Below are 21,616 nucleotides of genomic sequence, written 5' to 3'. Positions count from 1 at the left end.
GTAACTGTCTTTTTTTGCCCTAACAAAGGGGAGATCCCTGTAGAAAAGATTAGGATTCTCCACAGTAGTCTGGCCACATGGTAAGAACTCTCATATGCAAATCCTACTATGGGTAATGCCAGTTAAACTCACTACTTCTCTCATTTCCTCCTTCCAAGGTTGGGTGTTCACCAAGAACTCCTATTTTCTGGGAGGTAGACTTTCCTCACGGGACTAGATCTTATAGGGAAATTACGGTCTGATGAGTACGTCCTCCTCAAACTATTTTAGAAAAGTCAGTAGAATTAAATAGAACCATTTGATAGTAATGATGAAACCCAAATTCAAATTAACCTGATGGACTGGTTCTCGTGGCTCAGATAATTGAAGGAAGAGATGTAGGAACCAGGACCTTGGGACAAGAAATGGGACCTGTAAGACTCAGTCTCTATAGGTGTCCAAACTCTCACCGGCTCCACCCTTTCCTTCTTTATCCACAGTGAAGCTCTGCAGCAGTGATTAACCAAGGTCAAGTGCCTTCCCATGACCTGGTCTGGACAGAACCATTAGATAACAGTAAAAGGAGCTCCTACAAAGGAGTATTGGCCAGACAGAAAACACGCATTTAGTATAGCAACTCACCTGAGATCCCACAGCCAGTAAGAGGAAGAGACTTAAACCAAACTTTTATTTCCAAATCTCATGCTCTTTCTTCAATTGTGTGGATGTTGATTACTGAGCTCTTTTGTTATCAAGGCATAGAAATAATCATTCTGATAGCAATGGTTATGCTTCCTTGTATGAAACATAGTAGGCATTCATTACACGTTGAATGACTTTACTCTTCCTTTCTGTCTGGAGTTCCTAATTTTGTGCACTGCCTGCTGTTCGATCCTGCACAGTGATTCACTGGGATGAGTATCAGTACATAATCATGCATCGTTACTTCTTAGTGTTTGGTCTCTCAAGTATGGAAGTGAGATTGTTTGCATTTTCCTATTAAATTTTACTGCACATCAAATCCTCCCCATACTGTTCCCAGCTCCATGCGGTCAATTAAGACCAAAGATTTATTCTGGTCAATGGACTATGAGTAGAACTGATAGATGTCACTTCCAGGTGCCAACAATAGGAGTAAGAGTAAATTCTCATGTATCTGTTCTCCCTATCATGATAGATTTGCAAGTGATGCAACTTTCCAAAGCCTAACTTTGTGGAGTGGAGCCCTTCTAAATCCCCTTATCCCCATCTCTCTGCCAGCCAGCACTGAAACTCCATTTGAGAAATTAAACTTTGTTATATGAAGCCTCTGAGATCTTTGGGTTTAGTTATTATCACCAACACCTCCTGGAAGTGGAGTGCTGTATTAAAGAATAAATTGTGTAATGTTGACTTAAGGGGGGCCACACATGGTTAGGAGGCTGAGATTGAAGGTAGGAAAGATAACAATCCATGTTGTGCAGTGGTAAAACCATTTGGTACAACTGTCACCCATAGTAACTTAGGGGTAAGATTGTATTCTAAGGAATTCACAGTCCTAGGAGAAAGTATGTGAAACACAAAGTGTTAGTAATCTGTCTTGGTTACTATTTGCTGCACTTAGCAATATAATAAGAGGTGACTGATTTTACAAATATAAATTTTTAAAAAGGAGAGATTTCCAGAAATCCAAGAACTTGCCATGCTGGAAAACCCAATTAATTTTTGCTCCCCCCAAAAAAGATAAAATTAATAAAGCATTTGGGAAAAGCCCATTAAAACCAAATATTTTTTAGCAAGAATCTGATTCAGGATGTCACCTTCATGCTTACTTAAAACCTCGATGGTTTAGAACATCTCAAGGAAAAGATCAGATACAGGATTTGGCTTTATCACTTACTACTCCAAAAAGGCTCAAATACATTAAGAGAGGTTTGGACCTGAAAAAGCAAATAAATATAGCAGATCTGAGATATATGTCTCCAAAGAACCATGGTGTGTATCCTGGAACATAGCACTGATAAAATCAGACAATGTACCTCTGAAGTCTTCAGAGAATGATACTTCCATGGAAACGATGAACTTGCAGTAAAATAGCCTGTGAGCATTAGAGAATTGAAATAACCTTTGGCCCCCAATCTCCTATGGAAAAAGAGTTAGTTGAAAAACTGTATCCTCTAAAGAAGTTGAGGTATGTATGTGTCAAAGCAAGCCTCATTCCATTTGTAATCACTTTACAAGGGAAATCGGCTACATGCGAACTTAATTTGACCTTAAACTTTTTAAATGTCATCCCAAAGGAAACACTGCTTTGATAAGCACATGGACACATTGCTGCTCTGGATAGGTTAGAATAAGGCAATCTAGGAACATGCCTCGTTAATGATGTAACTAAGAATGTTGTCACTTTGGGCCAATTAGAATGTAAGGTCTATCCATGCCATACGGGTCCTGGTTGGAAGAAACAAGCAGCCTGCTGCAGGGCCATGACTTTGGCTTCCTGAATTGCTGCAAGAAATATTGAAATGTCTATGAACAGAAAACATCTGAAGGTGGTCAAGCCCAACAAAGGCTGACCAATTCAGAGATTTAGTTTGCATATCACTTTCCCACCTTTTAGAACTTGCTTACCCATTTAGACTTGTAGGAAATAAGTGCTGGACAACAAGTAAACAAATGTATACATGTTTATATATATAAATAAATAAACATAAATGTATACATGTTTCATTATGTGGTTGTGTGGGTTTTTTGAGTGCATATTGCTACTCAAGGAACCTGGTGTTTGCTGTAACCCAAATAAAACAGAGATTGAACCTAAATTAGAAACTCAGTTTCAACTGAGGGCATATTCTGTAATTCCTATTTTGGATGCTGCCAAGGAGTATAATGGAAAAACACACACAAACTCAAAAGCCTCTTAAACTTTGGTGCCAGAGGTCGTGGAGAACAAAGGAAAAGGAAGCTGTTCCAGAGACCAGAGTAAGGCCCTAATCAAAAACGCTTTGCCAGTGTCGGAGGTCTTTGCTACATCTGTCCAGTGTGGTTTCAGAATTGCTGGGCTCAGTTGCTGCCAGGTATCTGCCCACCCTTTCTTTCTGACTGGGAATGTTTCTCATGGTTATCCAGTCTCTCTACTAATGTTGTCTGCTAGGTGTGTTGCGGGGAGGCACTGCAGATAGTTTCTATTCTTATTTGTACATCTTCAGAACAAGAGGATCACATCTGGATATGTCGTAGAGAGAAAACAATGGCATAAAACCAAGAGATCTGGAACTTGGAGCCAGATGAAGAGAGAAAAGGACTCTTTGTAGACGGGTTGAGTGTTAGGAAGGGAGCTAAGATATTTTTAGCAACCACAAGGGTAGACGGTTGCAGAAATATTGATATTCACCAAATATTCCTGTGCTTTCACATTTCTCAGCCCCCTTGCCTTTGGCAGAGCCCTGTGTCTCTCTCCGGCCAGTGGGTTATGAGCAGAAATGGTGAGTGTTACTTCCAGCTGAAGTGTAAGAGCTGCTCCAAGTTTGTGTGCATCCCACTTCCCTGCTGTGGCAATTCCTCGCCCGGCCCCTGGGTAACTCGGGGGGACAGAGCCACACCTGTCCCCAAAACCCAAAGCAGTGCAAACAAGAAAGAAACCATTTTGGGGAGAAATGACTGGGGCTGCAGAGGTAATTTGTTCTTTCAGCATTATCTAGCCTATCCTGACTAACACAAACTGAAACTTCAAAATGGATCTGCACACTAAATAATCAAAGTATCAGTGACAATCTCTTATGATAATACATTGGGATGTACGTCATAAAACTACAGAGAGAGCATAATGTTATATTGCTTTCACTAAAATATTCTTTGTTTTGCAATTTGACTTTGCTCCTCAAACATTTTTCAGTCCTTAAATAACAAGGCAAGGTAATTGCTTAGAAATGTGCTGTTTTGGGATGCCTAAGTAGCTCAGTCGATTAAGCATCTGACTTCAGCTCAGGTCATGATCTCTCAGTTCACAGGTTTGAGCCCCATGCCAGGCACTGTGCTGACAGCCCAGAGCCTGGAGCCTGCTTCAGATTCTGTGTCTCCCTCTCTCTCTCTGCCCCTCCCCCACTTGAGCTCTGTCTGCCTCTCTCTCAAAAATAAAGAAACATTAACAAATTTCTCTGGGTATTATCTTGTTCTGCATGGACTCTCAACTTCATTAAGATACATGTACTTAATAAAAAAACAGTTGTTCTTAACATAGGAATTTTAAATGGCATGGAAAGGTAAGTATTAACACAGACAACACAGGGATAGTATTCATGAATGTAAAAGGTAATGATCCACTTGTGTTGGCACTTTGGAAAGAGGTAAATCTTTTAGTATATCAATCTTCTCTGTTCTTTTTTTTTTTTTAATGTTTATTTATTTTTGAGAGAGAGAGGACCAGAGTGTGAGTAGAAGAGGTGCAGAGAGAGAAGGTGACATAGAACCCAAAGCAGGTTCCAGGCTCTGAACTGCCAGCATAGAGCCCGATATGGGGCTTGAACCCACAAACTTCAAGATCGTGACCTGAGACACAGTCAGATGCTCAACCAACTGAGCCAACCCAGGCGCCCCAAGCATCTCTGATCTAATAATCAATAAAAATAACTATTTTTTCACTCTGATCAGTACAAGTAAATTTAAAACCATCTTTAAAACTTTTGGAATACAAGACTCTATCCAGGCAGCCAGTAGCTTCTGCAGTTACTCTGGCTATGCAGGTGGGACCTAGCTCATGATCAGGCAGGGGCGCTCTGGGTTTATGTCTCAGCCTCATGCAAGTGAGGATAGTTTTCCTTTACAAAAATTTCTCAAAAAGGAGAGTATACACACGTGTGTGCGTGCGTCTGTGTGTGTCTTTCTACTTTACAGCTTAGAAAATACAAATAAAATTGGTGAGGTTATCATTGATGTCATTCAAAAGTCATAACTCATAGTGAAGAAAAGCTGGAAGGGACTACCAGCTGAGTAAAGGTATCCAAATTCATTTCAAACTGTAAAAAGGGATTTTTAAACCATAGGCTTATGAAACACCTAGGTCTTGGCCTTGGTTTATATTTCTGTAAGTGGTTACAGAAAAAGAAAAGGAGAAAAAGAAGCAGCATAATTCACATTAACGTCTCAGAAGGATAAAAGTTCATAAAGCTTTTAAAAGGACCGAGAGCAAGAAGAAGAGAAGAATATTAGAGTGGAAATGAGAGAAGACTTTTCTTTAAAAAAAAATCACATTTGGTGCCACTTTGCAAATCATGTCAGTGATTAGATATATCTTAGAAGATGCACCTTTAATTGGGCTCATTTGTCTGTGATCAAAAGTCAGCAGCAACCTCAGATCATTTGGGGATGGTATGCCTTTTTGAATAATTTTGTGTATGAAATCCATAACTTTATAAAATATTTAAATATACATCTATATGTGGGAAGGTTTATCATTCATTTATTCATTCATTCACCATTTATTCTTCTATTCAACAAATATTTACTGACTCCTCTCATGTTCCAGGCACACTTCTAGATGCCTGAGAAGCAGTAGCAGTAAAAAAACAAAAAACAAAAAACAGAAAACTTTCTAACACATGGTGTTAACATTCTACTGAAGACAGATACAGTAAACAGATACATAAATAAATATATGATGCTACCTAATAGTTGGAAGAATTCTGATAACTTTAAACTTTCCATGAAATAGATAACAGAAGATTGCTTTAGGATATTTCATAAGTTTTCTTCTCTTAGTAAATATGGAAACTTTAGATAAACACAAGGAAGCAAATCAAATTGTCCAACTTGACAAAAAAGTAAATTTACCCATAATTTCACCGTGCTATCCTATGAGCTCAGCAACTTGATATTTGGGGTGGGAGAAGAGTACTGTATTTGTATCTTCCTTTTCTTTACCATTTTCTGAGCATAGTTTTTAAAAATATGTTTTTAATAGCTACAAGTATTACAGGCTATATACGAACAATGTTAATGTTTTTATTATTTTTGACAAACTTTATGATTATAAATTAAATTTATATAAATAAATCTTTATGTATATTTATGTACATAAATTGTTATCTGCATGTCTGATGATATCCTCAGGAGAAGGTGCATAAAGTAGCATTATTTGGTGTATATGTGGGTACATTTTATGATTCTCGATGTACGCTGCAAAATAGGCCTATACAAATGTTACATTTTCTAACTATTTAGTATTGTTACTATTGTAACAGTATGGGACATTAAGTAGACTTACAGCCTCAGCCAAAACTGCACCTCTGTGTCATTTTAAATTACTTACCTGTATACTGGTGAGGTTGATTTTTTAAAATAGGTTTATTGTACATTTACCTTTCCTTAGTGAATTCTTTGCCATTTGCTCTTTCTCATTGTTTCCTCCTAAGCCATTAGTTTTTCCTTTGATGTATGAGATATTTTCTGTATGAAACATACATCTGTTGTAATTTTTCCAGATGGTAGTTTATATTTATGCTTTTATGATATTTTACATTTGAAAGTATTTTTATGCATTCAATCTGAATGATATTTGTGGCGGTGATTGCTTCTAATCCTCTTATTCTTAAAAAACTTTCTCTATTAGTAAAATATTTCTTATGTTCTTCTAGTTTATTTTTTAAAATAATTTTACTTTTTTTTTTTTTTTTGCTCTTTAATCTTTGTATAGCTAATTTTGGTGCGATGAGGCTTAATTTGAGTCTTTTCCAAATTGTTCATTTTCTCACTACCATTTGTTAATGAAATAATCCGTGCTTTTCCCTATAGGTCTGTGATACTTTTTCATTTGTTAAATGTACACACACACACACACACACACACACAAGCGTCTGTTTCAGAGGTTGCATTAATGTCAAAGAGTCTGTTTTTAACATTGGTAATAGGTGGGCCGGGGGTGATGGTTCCGGTACTTTTTGTACCAGGCGTTACAAAATTACAATAATTCTTGGTATTGTCTTGATGGACCGGGGAAAGCAGCGGTGCGGAGGCATTTAGGACCCAGGGGAAAGCCAGGCTTGGTATAGAAGGACAGAGTCTCCGGCGCACACGCCTCCTACCAAAATCACAGCCCCGTGCAGCCGGGGCTCTCATTCACAGCTTTCTAGAGAAATCTGAGCCCGAACCTGCCAGAATAGGGGATCTCACCCACTCAGCTCAGCAGCGAGGACACCTGCAGAAACACATTCCTAAGGCGAGGCTGAGCGGCTGTGTGAAGGTATTTGTTGCCTTTTTTCTCCCTTCCGTGCGTGCAGCGCCCCCCGCCTTCCCCCAGCGCGGCGAGGCCGCGGCTGCGGCGTTTCAGCACTCCGGGGCGCGGACAGCTCCCCCCGCCATCCCTCCGCCCCGCATCCTCCCCGCACCCCGCTTCCCACGCCCCCGCCGTGCACCCCTCGCCGGGCGCCCGCTCAGCCGGCGCTCCCCTCTGCCATCAGCACCCCCGTCTCCCCACCATCACCGTCATGATCTCCACCATCACCGGCGCCGTAACTACAGTCCGCACAACTGTGTCTTGCCACTTAGACAAAGCCCGGGGTCCTCGGGGGAGAGCGAAAGACCCAAGTTTTCAGGCACAGGAAGGAAAGTTCAGGTGGACGACACCCTGGAAAACAAAGAGACGCCTGCTTGGGAGAAAGGGAAAGTGAAGCCAGGACAGAGAGAAACCCTGAGCAGAGGACAGATGGGGCACTTGCCAGACACCAGCAGTTAGCCAGCTGCCTTTCAGCAGATTAGGGCTGTGTTAGTTCAGCAAATTAACATGGCCCGGGGTATGGTGTTATTCCAGTAAAACAGCTATGTAAGCTCAATCCGTGTTTCTGGTTTTCCAATGGAGAATCACCAGGAAGCGGGGGGGGGGGGGGGGGGGGGGGGGGGGGGGGGGGGGGCGGGGGGGTGACTGGTGACTCATATTCACCCACACGCCAATTTTCCTCCCTAGGCGTTTATGACAGAAAGTCTGGAATTAAGTTTTTTACTGAAATGTTTTGTAAAATGGGGACCCCCCAAAGATGAGCTCTGTGGCCAGAGTAAAAATTAAAAGATTGTTGATGATAACCTAACAAATGTGGCTCTCATTGGAAAGTGCTATTTGTTCAGGTGTCTCTTCCTGTCTACTTATTTCATTTCGAATTTCCAACCCTAAACCTCTCTTTGAGGCAAAGAAGAGAGATCCCTTGGCCAAAAGGCCAAAGTAGTAATGATATTCAGAGCAGATGGCCTTCTTTGTTCATCACTAGTCAAGGACTGACTCGGATTTGGAAGGCGAGATTTTTGTGTGCTTTCTCAGTAATCAGGCGATAACACAATTTTCCCATAATAGTAAAGGGTAATAGAGTGCAAAAATTGAAAAGGCATTTTATGTAACAGTGTTCTGCTAGGCTCTGCTTTTAAAGTGCCATCATTTTCTATCTCAGGCGAAGGGAAGTTGGAACATCTTTGAAATATCTTGAAGGTCCAAACCCAAGTCATAGCGCGTCTTTAATTTAGCCCAGATCATCTCTTTTATAATAGCTAACAAACATCAGAAAATAAGAACTTGAGCCTGTCAGAAATAAAAATCTTTCAATGAACACCCACTGTGTTGGGTGGGTGGGGTTTTTTTTGCAAATTATTTTTCATGAAATTAACATCTTAATTAAAAATGAAGTGGGTCATGCTTTCATATGAGAATGTCAGGTCACACGTAACAATCAAGTTTAAACCAGAGCAGAGAAAAGGCTTATTTAAAAATCACTCGTGTATATTTATTCTGCTCCTCCCCCCCCAACAAAAAGAGTCAATAAAGCAAGTTTTGTCTAAACTGGCTTGCTCATTTTGTCAAAAATAAAACTAGTCACAAACAAGCTTCTTTTTGAGGGAAAATTCACACCAAATACTCTTCCAGGATGAAGAAAAGTAGCATTTTGTCAAAAGTTACTTGCTGCTATCAATTACATAAATATTGGCATAAATTTGATTTGCCTCTAAAATTCAGTCACTTTTGCACTCAAACTAAAAAACAACCTAGTGAAAATATTTGGTGAAATCGATTTCAGAGAAGAAGAAAATTTGCTCATTTATATACTGTCTTTTGATTGGTAGTATCCACAGTAAAAAAAGACCCCTCAGATCCCAAAGAAACAAGATTCTTAGTATTCCCTTATCTGTTTGCAAAGAATGGTTCATCTCAGATAAGTTTTTAAAGTGTACATATCGCCTGTTCTGGCTGCTTCAAAACAGAAATGCCAACCAGGAACCCAGTGCTTCTAACGCTGCTGCCTTCCTGTGCTTAATATAATTTCCTGAGGTTGGGGAAAATTCAAAACAATGTGACTTCGGTGAGATTTACAGGCATCTGTCTCAGAAGTGATGCCTTTCTCTGATGCAATATTATGCTAGGCTGATTAATTTTTATAGAGTGCTGCTATCCTGGCTTCTTCCTTTATTCTTTCTTCTATTAAAGGGCTATTTTGCTTTTCTCCTATTTTCAGTAACATCACTTCCTCATTTTTATAATGGATTTAAAGGTGAACAGAAGACATATTTTCCATCAGAGTGGCATAATACACTTTCGTAGACACGTTCACAAAGGGGCACATCCTTTTAGAGTCACGGAATGCAAAGCTGGTGAATTTTTATTTCCCGAAAGGGGAACTCAGGAACTCTTCAGAGCTAGTGGAGTCTTTTTACTTTTGCAAGCTTTACAGAAGGACACCGAATTAACCCTGAGAAGTCTCTTCATGACTTTACACACACGTCCTCAAAGCAGAGTCATCCTTAGTAAACAGACTCAGACTTACTTGGATCTTCTCTCCTTTCCTGTTACATAGTGACAGAGACAGGAGGCAACATAGCAAAATGAATATAAAAATTATCAAGCTTGGTCCCATGTATTCAGCCCGGGAATACCCCTCAACATTGTCAAGAGAGATCTTTCCCTACATTTTGACAATTTTGATGATTTTTCATTTTATCCAGATTTCAGTGGAACAAATTTGTTTCGGGAGAAGAAACTCAATCTGAATTACTGTAAGTCTGTAAGTCCCTAACATCAATCCCAAGTGTTATATCTCTCTAGAGAGAACCATGCTTCCTTTGCTATCCAAGTTTGTCTTGGCTAAAGCGAGGTTTGTCTTTGGTTTGCTTCTTCATGGATGTGGAAATCAACTGGACACTCACCTTCCCTCAAAAAACTTTCATTTATTCAGTTAATAAGTTCATTATTCTTCACTCTCACTGCTGCCTCTCACAGCCCTTTATCATCTCTTCTCTGGCCAGGTAACCCTTTTCATGGACATGTTTCTGTATGACAGGGAGTACCAGAGAAAGTTTTCTGTGTAGGCGGCTAATTTTCTATGAGGCTTTCTTCTTCCTGACTTCTGAGCCAGCAAGGATTTTCCCCATTAAGATGATTGCTCTTGTCTTCTGGACCCTTTTACCCACATCTCCAATGTATTGATATTATGCAAACCAATTTTCTCCACCTCTTCTCCTTAAAATCACATCATGCCCATTCAGCTTCTGTTACTGGTCAAATGTTTGCATAAAGGTCCATACCTTTATATGTATCATGTATATAGTGTCTTCTGCGTTCATTATTTTATAGTTTGGGAGGAAGGGAAGTTGTGGGCCTCAGAATGGCAGAGGGGCTCACATTATAGGTTTTGTGAGTAAGAGAACTCTAGTCTGATGTGTGATCAAAATAAACAAAACCTGAGATTCTCTGCTTTTTCCCTCTCTCCATTCTTTTTCTCCCTTCCTTTCTCTTAGCATCTCTTGCTAACCCCACTCCTCCCTTTCTTCGTTGACTTCTGTCTAGATATAGAGCACACGTGCACATGTGCAGCCAATGGAGTGCTCTGATAAACTTTTATGAGCATCGCTTTTCCAAAAGGAGTGAGACACTGATGTGCTTTTAATCTCCTGTTGGACAAAGTAGCACTGTTTTTCAGACAGTGTGAGCTTGATCTCACAGGTAATTAACCTACCTTCTCAATCTTTTTGACTGACTGCAAATCCTCCGGAGCAGTGCTTCTCAAACAATGTGCATACAAATCGCCTAGGAATTCTGGTGCCCATTCAGCAGGTGTCGGTGAACACGGACATCCCGTGTTCCCAACAAGCTCCTGGGTCCTGCCAGTGCCGCTCATCTATGGACCACACTCTGAGAAGTAAAGACAGCAAACAATTTCCTTGTTTTTAAACATCCCCACCTTAATATCTGAGTAGCAAATAATGGCACTCATACTAAAACGAAACAAGAGCCATTCCAGGATCTAAGGCAAAAATAGCTTAGAAATCATAACTGTAGTTGACGAGTAGGTTATACAACCAACTCCTTTCTTCACACATCACCCATCTGCACTCTGTTGTGTTCTACTTTGACCTGGAAATTTTCTGAACTTTGATTCCTGTGGCTGACATCATCTGCATAATCACATCTAGGAGAAGGGCCCCAGTCACATAGATGTGCTGGGGAAAACACTGAGAAGAAATGATAGCAAGTAGATTTAGTGGCCATTTTGGGGTGAGCCCTGCCTTTCTTACATTTTTCCAGATCTTCTTCCTCTAAAAAGTCTATTCTTAGAGAAATACCCTCTTCCCTTGATGAGAGAAGAGTCACATGTTTGTTTGTTTTTTCCTTTCCCTCCTGCTGATACTCCTAAGATGCACAACTAAAATTAAATTTTAAATTGGGGCATTGACTGCCAGTGACTTCTTATGGGGATAGTTTAATAGCATGGAAAAAGTTCTAGTCTAATTTTCTATGTCATAATAAATTTTTCCCTGTAGATTTCCTTTATTTAAAATACAGTGAGGTGTAAGGTAAACACCATTTCAACTAAATACCCTTCTACAGTGAAGACGGAGAGAAATACAATGCCTTCCTTACAAGTTGTCTTTTCCTTCGACTCCTTGAATTATTTTTCCCAAAGCGAACTAAAAGAATACAAATTGTATAGGTTGTTCTAGAACACAAGTCACAATCCTCTGTCAAAAGGTCCATCTTCCGAGCCCCAGACTACTCTAATTCTGATCTGGCATTTATTTTGGGTACAAGTTCTCTGTGTCTCTACTCTGATGAAACTCATTCCAATTTACTCTTAATCTTTCTTAAGAGCAAGAGCAAATGGGAGAAGATGACTGTGTGCTTAGTTGCTATTTTGAAGGGTGCCAACAGAGTCAAAACAATGAATATGTATGTGGCAAGGGTAAGCCCTGGGCTAGGACTGCGCTAAAGGTGATGGAAATTTGACCGTGAGCCAGGGGCTGAATTCTGGTCACACTGCACTTTCGGATGATTAACGGTCTCCCTTTTACCCTTCCAGACTCTTCTCCCTGTCCCTGGTATATCGGTAGTTCATAACTGCGAGGTGGGTAATGGAGAGAACGCTGATGGACTGGGAACCAGCCTGTTACTCACAGGATTTGTGTTCCTTTGCCAGTACTAAAGCAGAGAAGTCTTACAAGCCCTAATGGTCAGTTTCAAATTCATCATTTGGGAAAAAGACTCTTTTCTGGTTAGCATCAAAGAATATTGTAATCAACCAGCCTCTGAGATTAAATGTAGGTCCCACTGGCAGTAAGGGAGCATATCATCTTTCAGGAAGGATTTCAAATACAGTTGTACTTTTAAAAAAAAGAGATTTTTGCTCACTGTGATTTTCAATTTTGGTCTAGATGTATCAGCAGCCTCTATTTTTATTTCATTCAGTATAAAAGTTCTTTTCAGCATTCCTAGGGGAAAAGCATACTCAGTTAAAAATTCTGAAGTGAGATTTTAGGGAGGTGAAGAGCCATAGGGGTTCACCTAATTCAATATTCATTCAAAATTTGAAAACATAATTGTCACACCCACTAATGGATGAGGTAGTTGATTAGACTTAATGTGGGAAGTTTTATTTCTGAGATTCATTTTTCATTTTTTTCTTATAAAAGAAGTCCACAGAAACAAATATGAGTATAGTTTCTCACTTATATTTATATTAATTTAAATTTATGTGTACTTAAAAATTATTCTTTGTATTACCAAGAACAAACCAAAGCAATAAATATTTGAAGCATTTTTATTATTTATTGATGTTCTTATACTTCTAACAGTATCTAGACTTCACAGATTTTATCTTTCTGGTTATGACAACAATATACTCTTTCCTCCACAAATCTGGCCAACTTAACAACATCTTTTAAACGAACTTCCTTAAGACTGGTGGGGTGTGGGTGTGTGCCTGTTGTGTGAGTGAGTCATTGTGAGGGCACAAGTATCCAGTGTGGTGTTGAGAAATCACCTACACAGAGGGGCAGGGCAAAGTCATTGATAGAACACGGGCTTTCGGTCAGGTGGACTGGGGTGTGAATCTTTCTTCTAGCTGTAATTAATCTATCTAAACCTCAGATAGATAGATCTGAGATAGATTAGCTCATCTAATAATTAATAACCTGGCTTTCAAGTTGGTATGGAGATTAGATCCTAGAATGTCAAAGCTGTAGGCACATAACAAGTACTCAACAAGTATTTGTTTTTTCCTCTCACTTTTTAGCATTAGTTTATTACCTGATTTTAAGACCAGGGCTTAGTTGTTATAAGACTCAATATCTTTTTATTTACCTGGAAACAACAAAATTATGATACCAACAAGATGACAGTTAAGTGCAAAATGGAGGTTTTATTTCCAAAGCAGTTATACCCACATCACTTCACATGATCCTCAGCGTCTCCTAAGGAATTCTTTTTCTTCTACGACTTGTAGTATCACTGTAACAATGAAGAAAGAGAATTGAGGTAAAATGCTTTGTGATAATATATACACATGAACATATTCTGTAGACAAGATCTGATTGTTAGTCTATATTTAATGTGTATGTTATTTCTGAAGATAACGAAATAAATGTAAGTAGTAAAGTATAAAATAACTAAAATCAATTTTATTCACATTACTTTACCTTCTGAAATGACTTTTCAACTTTGATTCTTTAGCTCATAAACACTAGGATATGTATTTATAGGTGTGTGTGTGTGTGTGTGTGTGCGTGCATGCACATGCGTGTATGCAAATGCACTTCGTTAAGACTGAATTTTGTATAAGGGAATATACAAATAGATCTTTTCTAATGGAAACTTGAGATGAAGTGGGAATCTTAAATCTATGGATGCCATGATTTCAAATATCATGATATGAAGACTTTTTTTCTCTCTCTCATACAAAATACTACTACCTAAATGTGTAGTTTATTAGAAAAAGCATGCATTAGAAGTAGAAGTTAGCTTCTACCTGTGACTTCCCAGAGTGTGTGGTGAGCTACTCTCCATGTATTTGTAACAATGTCTAAATCAAGGATCATTTAGGACCCAAATAGCAATGGGAAAGATGGTTTCTGAGGCCCACATGAATCTGCCTAAAGTACTCTTTTTGATTATCAAGCACATTTCAGTACCCAGATCATTTTTGGCACTCAGCTAGGCATGACGAAGTATCAGTCCTTCAAATAGAATGGTAAGATCTTTGATCTGGCATTTTAGCCAAAGGAAAATACATAAAGGAAGAGCAAAAGTTTGTGATAGTGGGAAAAGGCACCGACAGCTAGATTTTTAAACAGTCTTAGTCATCTTTCAACGAAGAAATAAGGACAAGACCAGACATCTGTAACGTATGGTATTAGGCTATCTAAAAATGTCTGTTAACTCCTTAGGCACATTTAGGTTTATAGAGTGGTAAATCTAGAAGGAATTTTCATAAAGGACAGTGAGGTTCTGAAAGGGAAGGGGACTTGCTGAAGGTGACAAAGCCTTAAGTAGTAATTATTAGAACCTCTTTGCTACACATAAGATGCAGATCAGCACTGTAGAAAAGAGCATGAGACTGGAGAAAGATTACTTGGTCTTGAATCCAGTATCTGCTAGTTAGTAGCTGTGTAACCTTGGGAAACTCATTTTACCTCTCTATACCTCAGTTTCCTTATCTGAAAAAGGGGGACAATAATATACTCTTCTCATATAGTTGTTCTCAAGATTAAAATATATAAAGAGTATTAAGTACCTGGGACGTAATAACCTACAGTTATAATAAATTAGAAATTAAAGCTATTATTATTATTCATACCCCTAGGACAGAAAAACACTCCTACTTCATGTGATACCAAGTCCAGTGTATCCTTTTATACTTGTTTGACCGATTTAGAAAAGTTGAGTGAGAACCAAGTCCTTCACGTGAACACAAGATGACAGTCAAGTGAAAACACTACATTACATCCTGGAGAACATTCTTGAAGGGCATAGCATGTTTAGCCTTAAATATTATCAATGGAAGTTGTTCTTTAAGTAGCAGTTTATTCAGAAATCTGAAATGAACGATTTGACTTTAATGGAAAACATCTGTTTCATCCTAAGTATGAAACCCAGTGACCCTAGCTTGGGTTTTCTCTCCAGAACCTTCTACTGTATGCCGAGGATAGAATAAAGATGTGGATTGAAGTACATTTATTTCAGTTATTATAGATTGGAGGCATGGCTCTGTGTGGAAGCGGGCCATGAAAAATGCAACCTCAGCTCTCCCCTTGAACCCGTAGCAATTTATCTCAGAAACATTGTAAAGTTCCCTGAACTGTAAGGTGTGTAACTTGCTCCCAAAACCTTTAAATCTTCTGAAGGGGACAAACTAGTGCTACAACTTGTGCTCTGAGCGTCCTGGGCCATGGCTTGGAAGCGGGACCATCACCCCGCGTGCTTCAAGGAGGCAGTGATCTGAAGTACAGTGTGCCTCGGCTAAATTCTCCAAGGAAATTGAGTTGCTGCAACCCCCTCATTTAAGGAACATGATTTCAGAGGCACTCAACAGAAGGGGAAGCAACTCACTAATGGAAACAATGTTGTGATTGCCTTCTTTATTCATTTACTCTATCTGCACACTGTCTTAGGTGCTGAGGATAGATGGTGAGCACGACAAAGTTGCTCGACCCATGGAGCTGACACCCAGTACTGGGGATACCCAGATGAGTGGGATCCAGCTCTTCTCCACAAGGAGTTTGGAGTAAAAAGAGAGAAAGGAAAACGGCAGTGAAATGGTGTGGTCAGGGGCTGTGAGGCTACCACTGACCTGTGAAGGTCAGGGAGGTTTCCTAGAGAAACTGGTGTCCAAGATGACTCCTGAAGGGTGAAGAGGAGTTCATCAGTGGCTTTTCTTTGTCAAGGTCCTCAGAGGTGAGGAGAAATGTCAAGGGGCTCCGTGTGGCTGCATAGCCAGATGGTGAATCTGGAGAGAGATAGGGACCACATGGTGAAGGGTCTTAAAAACCTTATTACATAGTCTTACACTTTATCTTAGGACAATTGGCAGCGATTGATCAATGTCAATCAAGGAATGACATGAGCAGATTTCAATTCCAATACAGAGAATGGACTGGAGAAGGGCAAGATTGGAGCAAAGGTACCATAGGGAGAACGTTTCAGGGCTAAACAGACAGTGAGATTGGATGGAAAAAAGGGACAGATTTAAGAAATATTATGGAAGTAATTGTGTGGAAGTGGGCAACAAGGGAGAGAGTGAAATAATAGTGGACTCCCATGTTTCTAGAATGGAAACTGCACAGAAGGTGACATTAGTCACTAAGAGTTGGAGGTGGAGGAGCAAATTCAAGATGAGGAACTATGGTTAGTTCGGGCTTAAGCATATTGAGTTTGTGGTGTCTAGCAGACGTTTCTGTAGGGTTGCTGAAAAGGCAGTTGGGTTTGTAGCCTGGAGACCAAGGCAGAGCTATAGGTTGAAGTTAGATTACATGTAGGTGGTCAAACCACAGGGCAAGATCCTAGAAACATCATACTTAAGCGTTCACAGAAAGAGAAGAAAAAGCAGGAATCAACAAGGCTAAAAGAAAAATCAAGGTGTCTGGAGTCAGAGGAAAAGAGTGGGAGAATGGGGGAGAGAGTTTTAATAAGGATGAAGTCATCAATATAAAATACTGATAGAGGTCCCCCATACAGAGTACTGCAATGCGTCTGTTGGATATAGAAACAAAAAGATCATCACTAGTAGGGTGACCATCTTTCCTGGTTTGCTTAGAATTGTCCCAGTTTATGGCTATTGCGCCAGCATTATTTTTATTATTAGCACCCCCTCATGTCTAAATTTGGATAATAAATTTTATGATCTTCCCGGTCAGTTGGTTGGCGGGAATAGTAACGACATATTGCCGTGGGTGTAGGAATGAACTAAAGAGGAGACATCAAACAATAGAATTTTCTGAAGGAATGTTGTGAGGCTACTAGACAGGGAATTTTAACATCAGATGGGCATCAAACTAGATGGATTTGGCAGTTTCTTCCAATGCTGGGAATAGTTCATAGTATTATTCTTCATTTACCATTCTAAGCCTTTACAATTAGTGAAAATCAAGACGTTATTCTATTTCTTGTTTTTGCATATTGCAGAGCTAACTGCTGTTTTCTTACAAACTATTTTACAAAGCCAACATGTATACATAACCTTTCTATTATTCCGTTATCTTGAAAATGAATACAAGTTACTTTGACTATTCTTCCTCTCCCCTATACAATAATATAAAACAGGAATGTGTGAGTTGATGGTCTCCCTTAAGAACTAACTGGTCATCCTAAATTAAGCACAAGAATAATTTTGTCTTTTACATTATTTTGTATGATAAAGCATTACCAGTAATAACAAGGCTGGGAATAAATATTCTTCCACTGAGTGCAGATACTGTCCACCTAGGAAAGTTAAGGGAAAAAAATATGCCTTCAAGTTCATTTACACCTAGTATGTCTTCTGATTTTTAGAAGTTTCAGGTTATACCCAAAAAATATCTGAAGGCATTTAAACATTTCTATTTAAAATGAGAAGGATGCAAATAATATGGGAGTTCTTCTGTATACCATTTAGGTGTAAAAATCATAAGAGATGTGTATGAAGATATTAAAACAATCATCATAAGTAAAATAATATCTCAGAACAACAGGAAAGTTATATAAATAGGAGGATTTTTATGCCTGTGTAGATATTGGGTCAATGGGAAAGCAATCAGGGGTTTCAAGTCCCTTTGCTTTTCCTACAGAAGAGAAACAAAGGCAAATAATAAAGCCGCTTGTAATGTCGACTCATGAGCATCCTTTCTCATCGCTGTTGAATTTGATTATTGAAGGTCAGGCTTCCAGCCACAAGGCTGCCGCCCTCCCCCTCCCCCTGGCTGTTGTTAGTTCAGTTTGGAGTAATTAGGTACCTGTGGGGTTAGGATAGGGTGACCTTTAACAGTCCCTTTTTATTGTTAAGATGCAAATGACTGCCTTTTAAAAAGGTGGGGGAGGGGGCTGTTCTGTGAAAGGTACTTCTATTTGAGAAAAAGAGGCTAATGGGGAGCAGTAAATTGTACAGCAGCCCTAATTTCTCTGCCGTATCTAGGCCTGTGAACAGCCCATAAAGCATGCTGTAACAGAGAAGGATCTTTCTTCTTAGAGTCTCTTAAAGTAATTAATAAAAGAGCCATCTATTACTAACCTGACCATATACTATTATCTTAACTAGTCAGGGTGCCTGAAAAGTTCCAGATATTTTTGCATATTATGCATTCAGGAAGTCACCAATAAAATTATCCCAATTGCACCATTTTAAAGATAATTTAGCCTTTATTCTTTGGATACCTAATCTAATCAAACCCACAGCACAACACTTGTTTTTTTTTTTTTTTAATCTAAGTTCCAATTAATTTGCCCAGACTTTCTTCGTATCATCACTGTTTTGTTTCTCTTGTGTGCATTTGTTTTGCAGTAAGAAATGGCCTCGTTTTTGCTTCTTTTTTGGATGGCCAGCACCACATAGGACCCGAATGCTCTACCGCTTTCTAAGAACAGAAAAGAAGACCTTCGATTTGTCTGGTTCAGTGGCAGAAAAACTGTTGAATGGGCCCCAATTCAACCATCAGGTGAATGGGACCAGTCTCCCTTCTTCCAAAATATCAGAAAGTAAGCACTTGGAAAGGAGATTTGGCCAAGATGACCCATTTACAGGCTGGACTCAGTCCAGAGACTATAGAGAAAGCTCGCCTGGAACTGAATGAAAACCCAGATGTTTTACATCAGGACATCCAGCAAGTCAGGGACATGATCATCACCAGGCCTGACATTGGATTTTTGCGTACAGATGATGCCTTCATCCTGAGATTTCTCCGAGCCAGGAAGTTTCACCAAGCAGATGCCTTTAGACTCCTGGCCCAGTACTTTCAGTACCGCCAGCTACACCTGGACATGTTCAAAAACTTCAAGGCTGACGATCCTGGCATTAAGAGGGCTCTCATCGATGGGTTCCCCGGAGTGCTGGAAAACCGAGATCACTACGGCAGGAAGATTCTGCTGCTGTTTGCAGCCAATTGGGATCAGAGTAGGTAAATGTAGATAGTGTCTTTCCTTGGCTTTTCCTTTTCATAAGCGTACATACTGCATGTTTAGGGCTGTATGGCTTTCATTTAAAAAAAAATGAAAAGAATGTGTGACTAGCGAGCTTTCCTTTAAAATATATATAGGTCCCCCCCCCCTCTCCCCGCCAAAGAAAGTTTTAAGGCCACAGGATTACTGTCATCAAAGGGCACTTCCAGATTCACGGCAAGATTTAGGAACAAGAGAATCATAGGGTTAAAATGGCAAGACACCTTAAAAATCAGTGTTATGTTCATCAGAGTGGGTCATTTATTTTAATAAAATCGAAAGCTGGTCTTCTAGAAGAACCATATGTTGTCTTTAGTGTTCTCATCTTTAACAGCAAAAACAACAAAAATGGATTCAGTAGATGGCTTTAAATCAAGTGTTTTCAACACATAAATAATTTCTTGGATCCTCTCCATGACTTTAATGTCCTATATTTCTTCTGAGTGCCAGACCTCTACCCAAATACATCTCTCCCTGAAAATCCTATAAAGAACTGCAAACTCAGCAAGTCCCAAATCGAGTGCACCGTCTTCCCCACTGTGCTTGCTCTCCCAGCCATCCAGTCTCTCCGCCCAGAAATCCAGGGGTCATCTGGGACTGCTTCTTGCCTTTGCCCCAAGTCCCAAAACTTTCTTCTCAAAAGTCTCAAATCTCTTTGCCCCCATTGTCATTGCCTTCTCTTCATTTGCCCCTTGAATTTCCATGACAGCCTCTTAATTGGCGCCCCTGCCTCAGATCTAACCTCTTCTGAGCTGGCCTAGTCTACACTGTAGCTAGAGTGACCCTTCCGTAGTTCTGTGATGTCACTTTGCTGATGAGAATTAGTCAATGACCTGCAAGCCTTCAAAGCAAAGTCAGATCCTTTGCAATCCACCTTGTATATCTTCTTTCCCCTGTTGTACTTACCCTTTGGCCTTCACATTCTCTGGTCCAGCTGGAAGGAAGTACAAGCCTTGCCTTGAGTAGCTGAGGTTTTTCCATGCCTTCAAGCCTTTGGACTTGCCTCATCAAGCTCCTAACAGAGGGAATCACCACTTCTTATGCCAATTGCAACCATTCTGGACACAATCTACCCTACCATTTCATGCCTCTTCACTCTATAGCCTTCATCTACCTCCAGCCCCAACCCCTATCAGTTAAGTGCCCTTCTTTGGTTCATATTTCCATTAACACAATTGCAATAGAAGTACTAACTAACTAGTTAGTACAGCTATTATTTCGGAATACTTACCACATACTCTGTTAAGCACTTAGGTATATTGTCTCATTTAATCCAACGAGAACTTTCCACAAAGTATGGTATTATTATCCCTAGTTCACATTTGGTGACACAAGACTTTGAGAAATTAAGTAACTCACCCAATGTCACAGAACTAGTGAAATACGGAGCAGGAATGGACCCCCAGCAGTCTGATTGGAGAATGAGTTGTCTTAACGCGGTGTTACTGTAATTGTGTGTTTACTTGTATACCCTTTCTTACTCCTTCACCCAAGTCTGCAAGTTCTGTGAAGGCAGGAGACTGCCTCTTTCATGTCTTTCATATCTTTTTGGCACATGGCACATTATCCAATAAATGTTGAATGAGAAAGAATGCATGCATCAATCTCAAAGTTCACCTGCAACTTTAGTTTTCACAGAGGTATCATCATCGAAATTTTTATGGTAGCTGAGAAGACGCAGGTTTGACTTTTTAAAAATACCAAAGAATTCCTCCCCAATATAATTAAAAGGAATTTCTAGGGTGGCTTTTTATTAATTCATATCATTCTCGTCCTCTTAAAAATGATAATATTGGAATCTTTGTAATCACTGACTATTTTTCGGTTGATAAATTGAGATAGCACAACTTCATCCTGAAAAGGTATTTCAGGGTCTTAACTCTAGGAGTCTAGATATGGTCAGCTCTGCATCCAATACCCAGATCTTATGCCAGAGAAAACAGCCATCCTTTTGAGAATGGTATGTTAACATGTTGAATTTTGGAACAGAGCCATTTTGACGATTGTGGGCAATAATCATGCTGACTCTATTGGTGCTTATTTGTTATAGGTGTTCTAGAACTTCCATCTGCTAAGATGCTGAGTAGTGATTTATACATAAAAAATATATCAGAGCAAAATATCTTACTTTGTATTAGCATTTGGTCTGTATAGATCTCAAAATGTGTTAGCAAATAATAACAAATAGTAATATTAAAAAGAAATGAGTCTCCAAGAGAATAATCCAAATGT

At 39.5% G+C, this 21,616-nt stretch overlaps 1 protein-coding gene across 1 annotated transcript in view; it reads left to right on the top strand.

Moving 5' to 3' along the window:
* The first annotated feature begins 18,732 nt into the window (after positions 1–18,732).
* The window catches only part of CLVS1 (clavesin 1), a 161,823-nt gene continuing 158,939 nt past the window's right edge, over positions 18,733–21,616 (top strand). Inside the window, exon 1 of the mRNA XM_039249126.1 lies at positions 18,733–19,344. Within this exon, the coding sequence (XP_039105057.1) occupies positions 18,890–19,344 (455 nt within the window). The 5' untranslated portion in view covers positions 18,733–18,889. The remainder of the gene's footprint in view (positions 19,345–21,616) is intronic.

The sequence above is a fragment of the Hyaena hyaena genome, unplaced genomic scaffold, assembly GCF_003009895.1.
Source record: "Hyaena hyaena isolate Hyena2069 unplaced genomic scaffold, ASM300989v1 scaffold_327, whole genome shotgun sequence".
NCBI classification, from domain to species: Eukaryota; Metazoa; Chordata; class Mammalia; order Carnivora; family Hyaenidae; genus Hyaena; species Hyaena hyaena.
The sequence above is the reverse complement of the archived record's forward strand: the minus strand, read 5'-3'. Positions and strand labels throughout refer to the sequence as shown.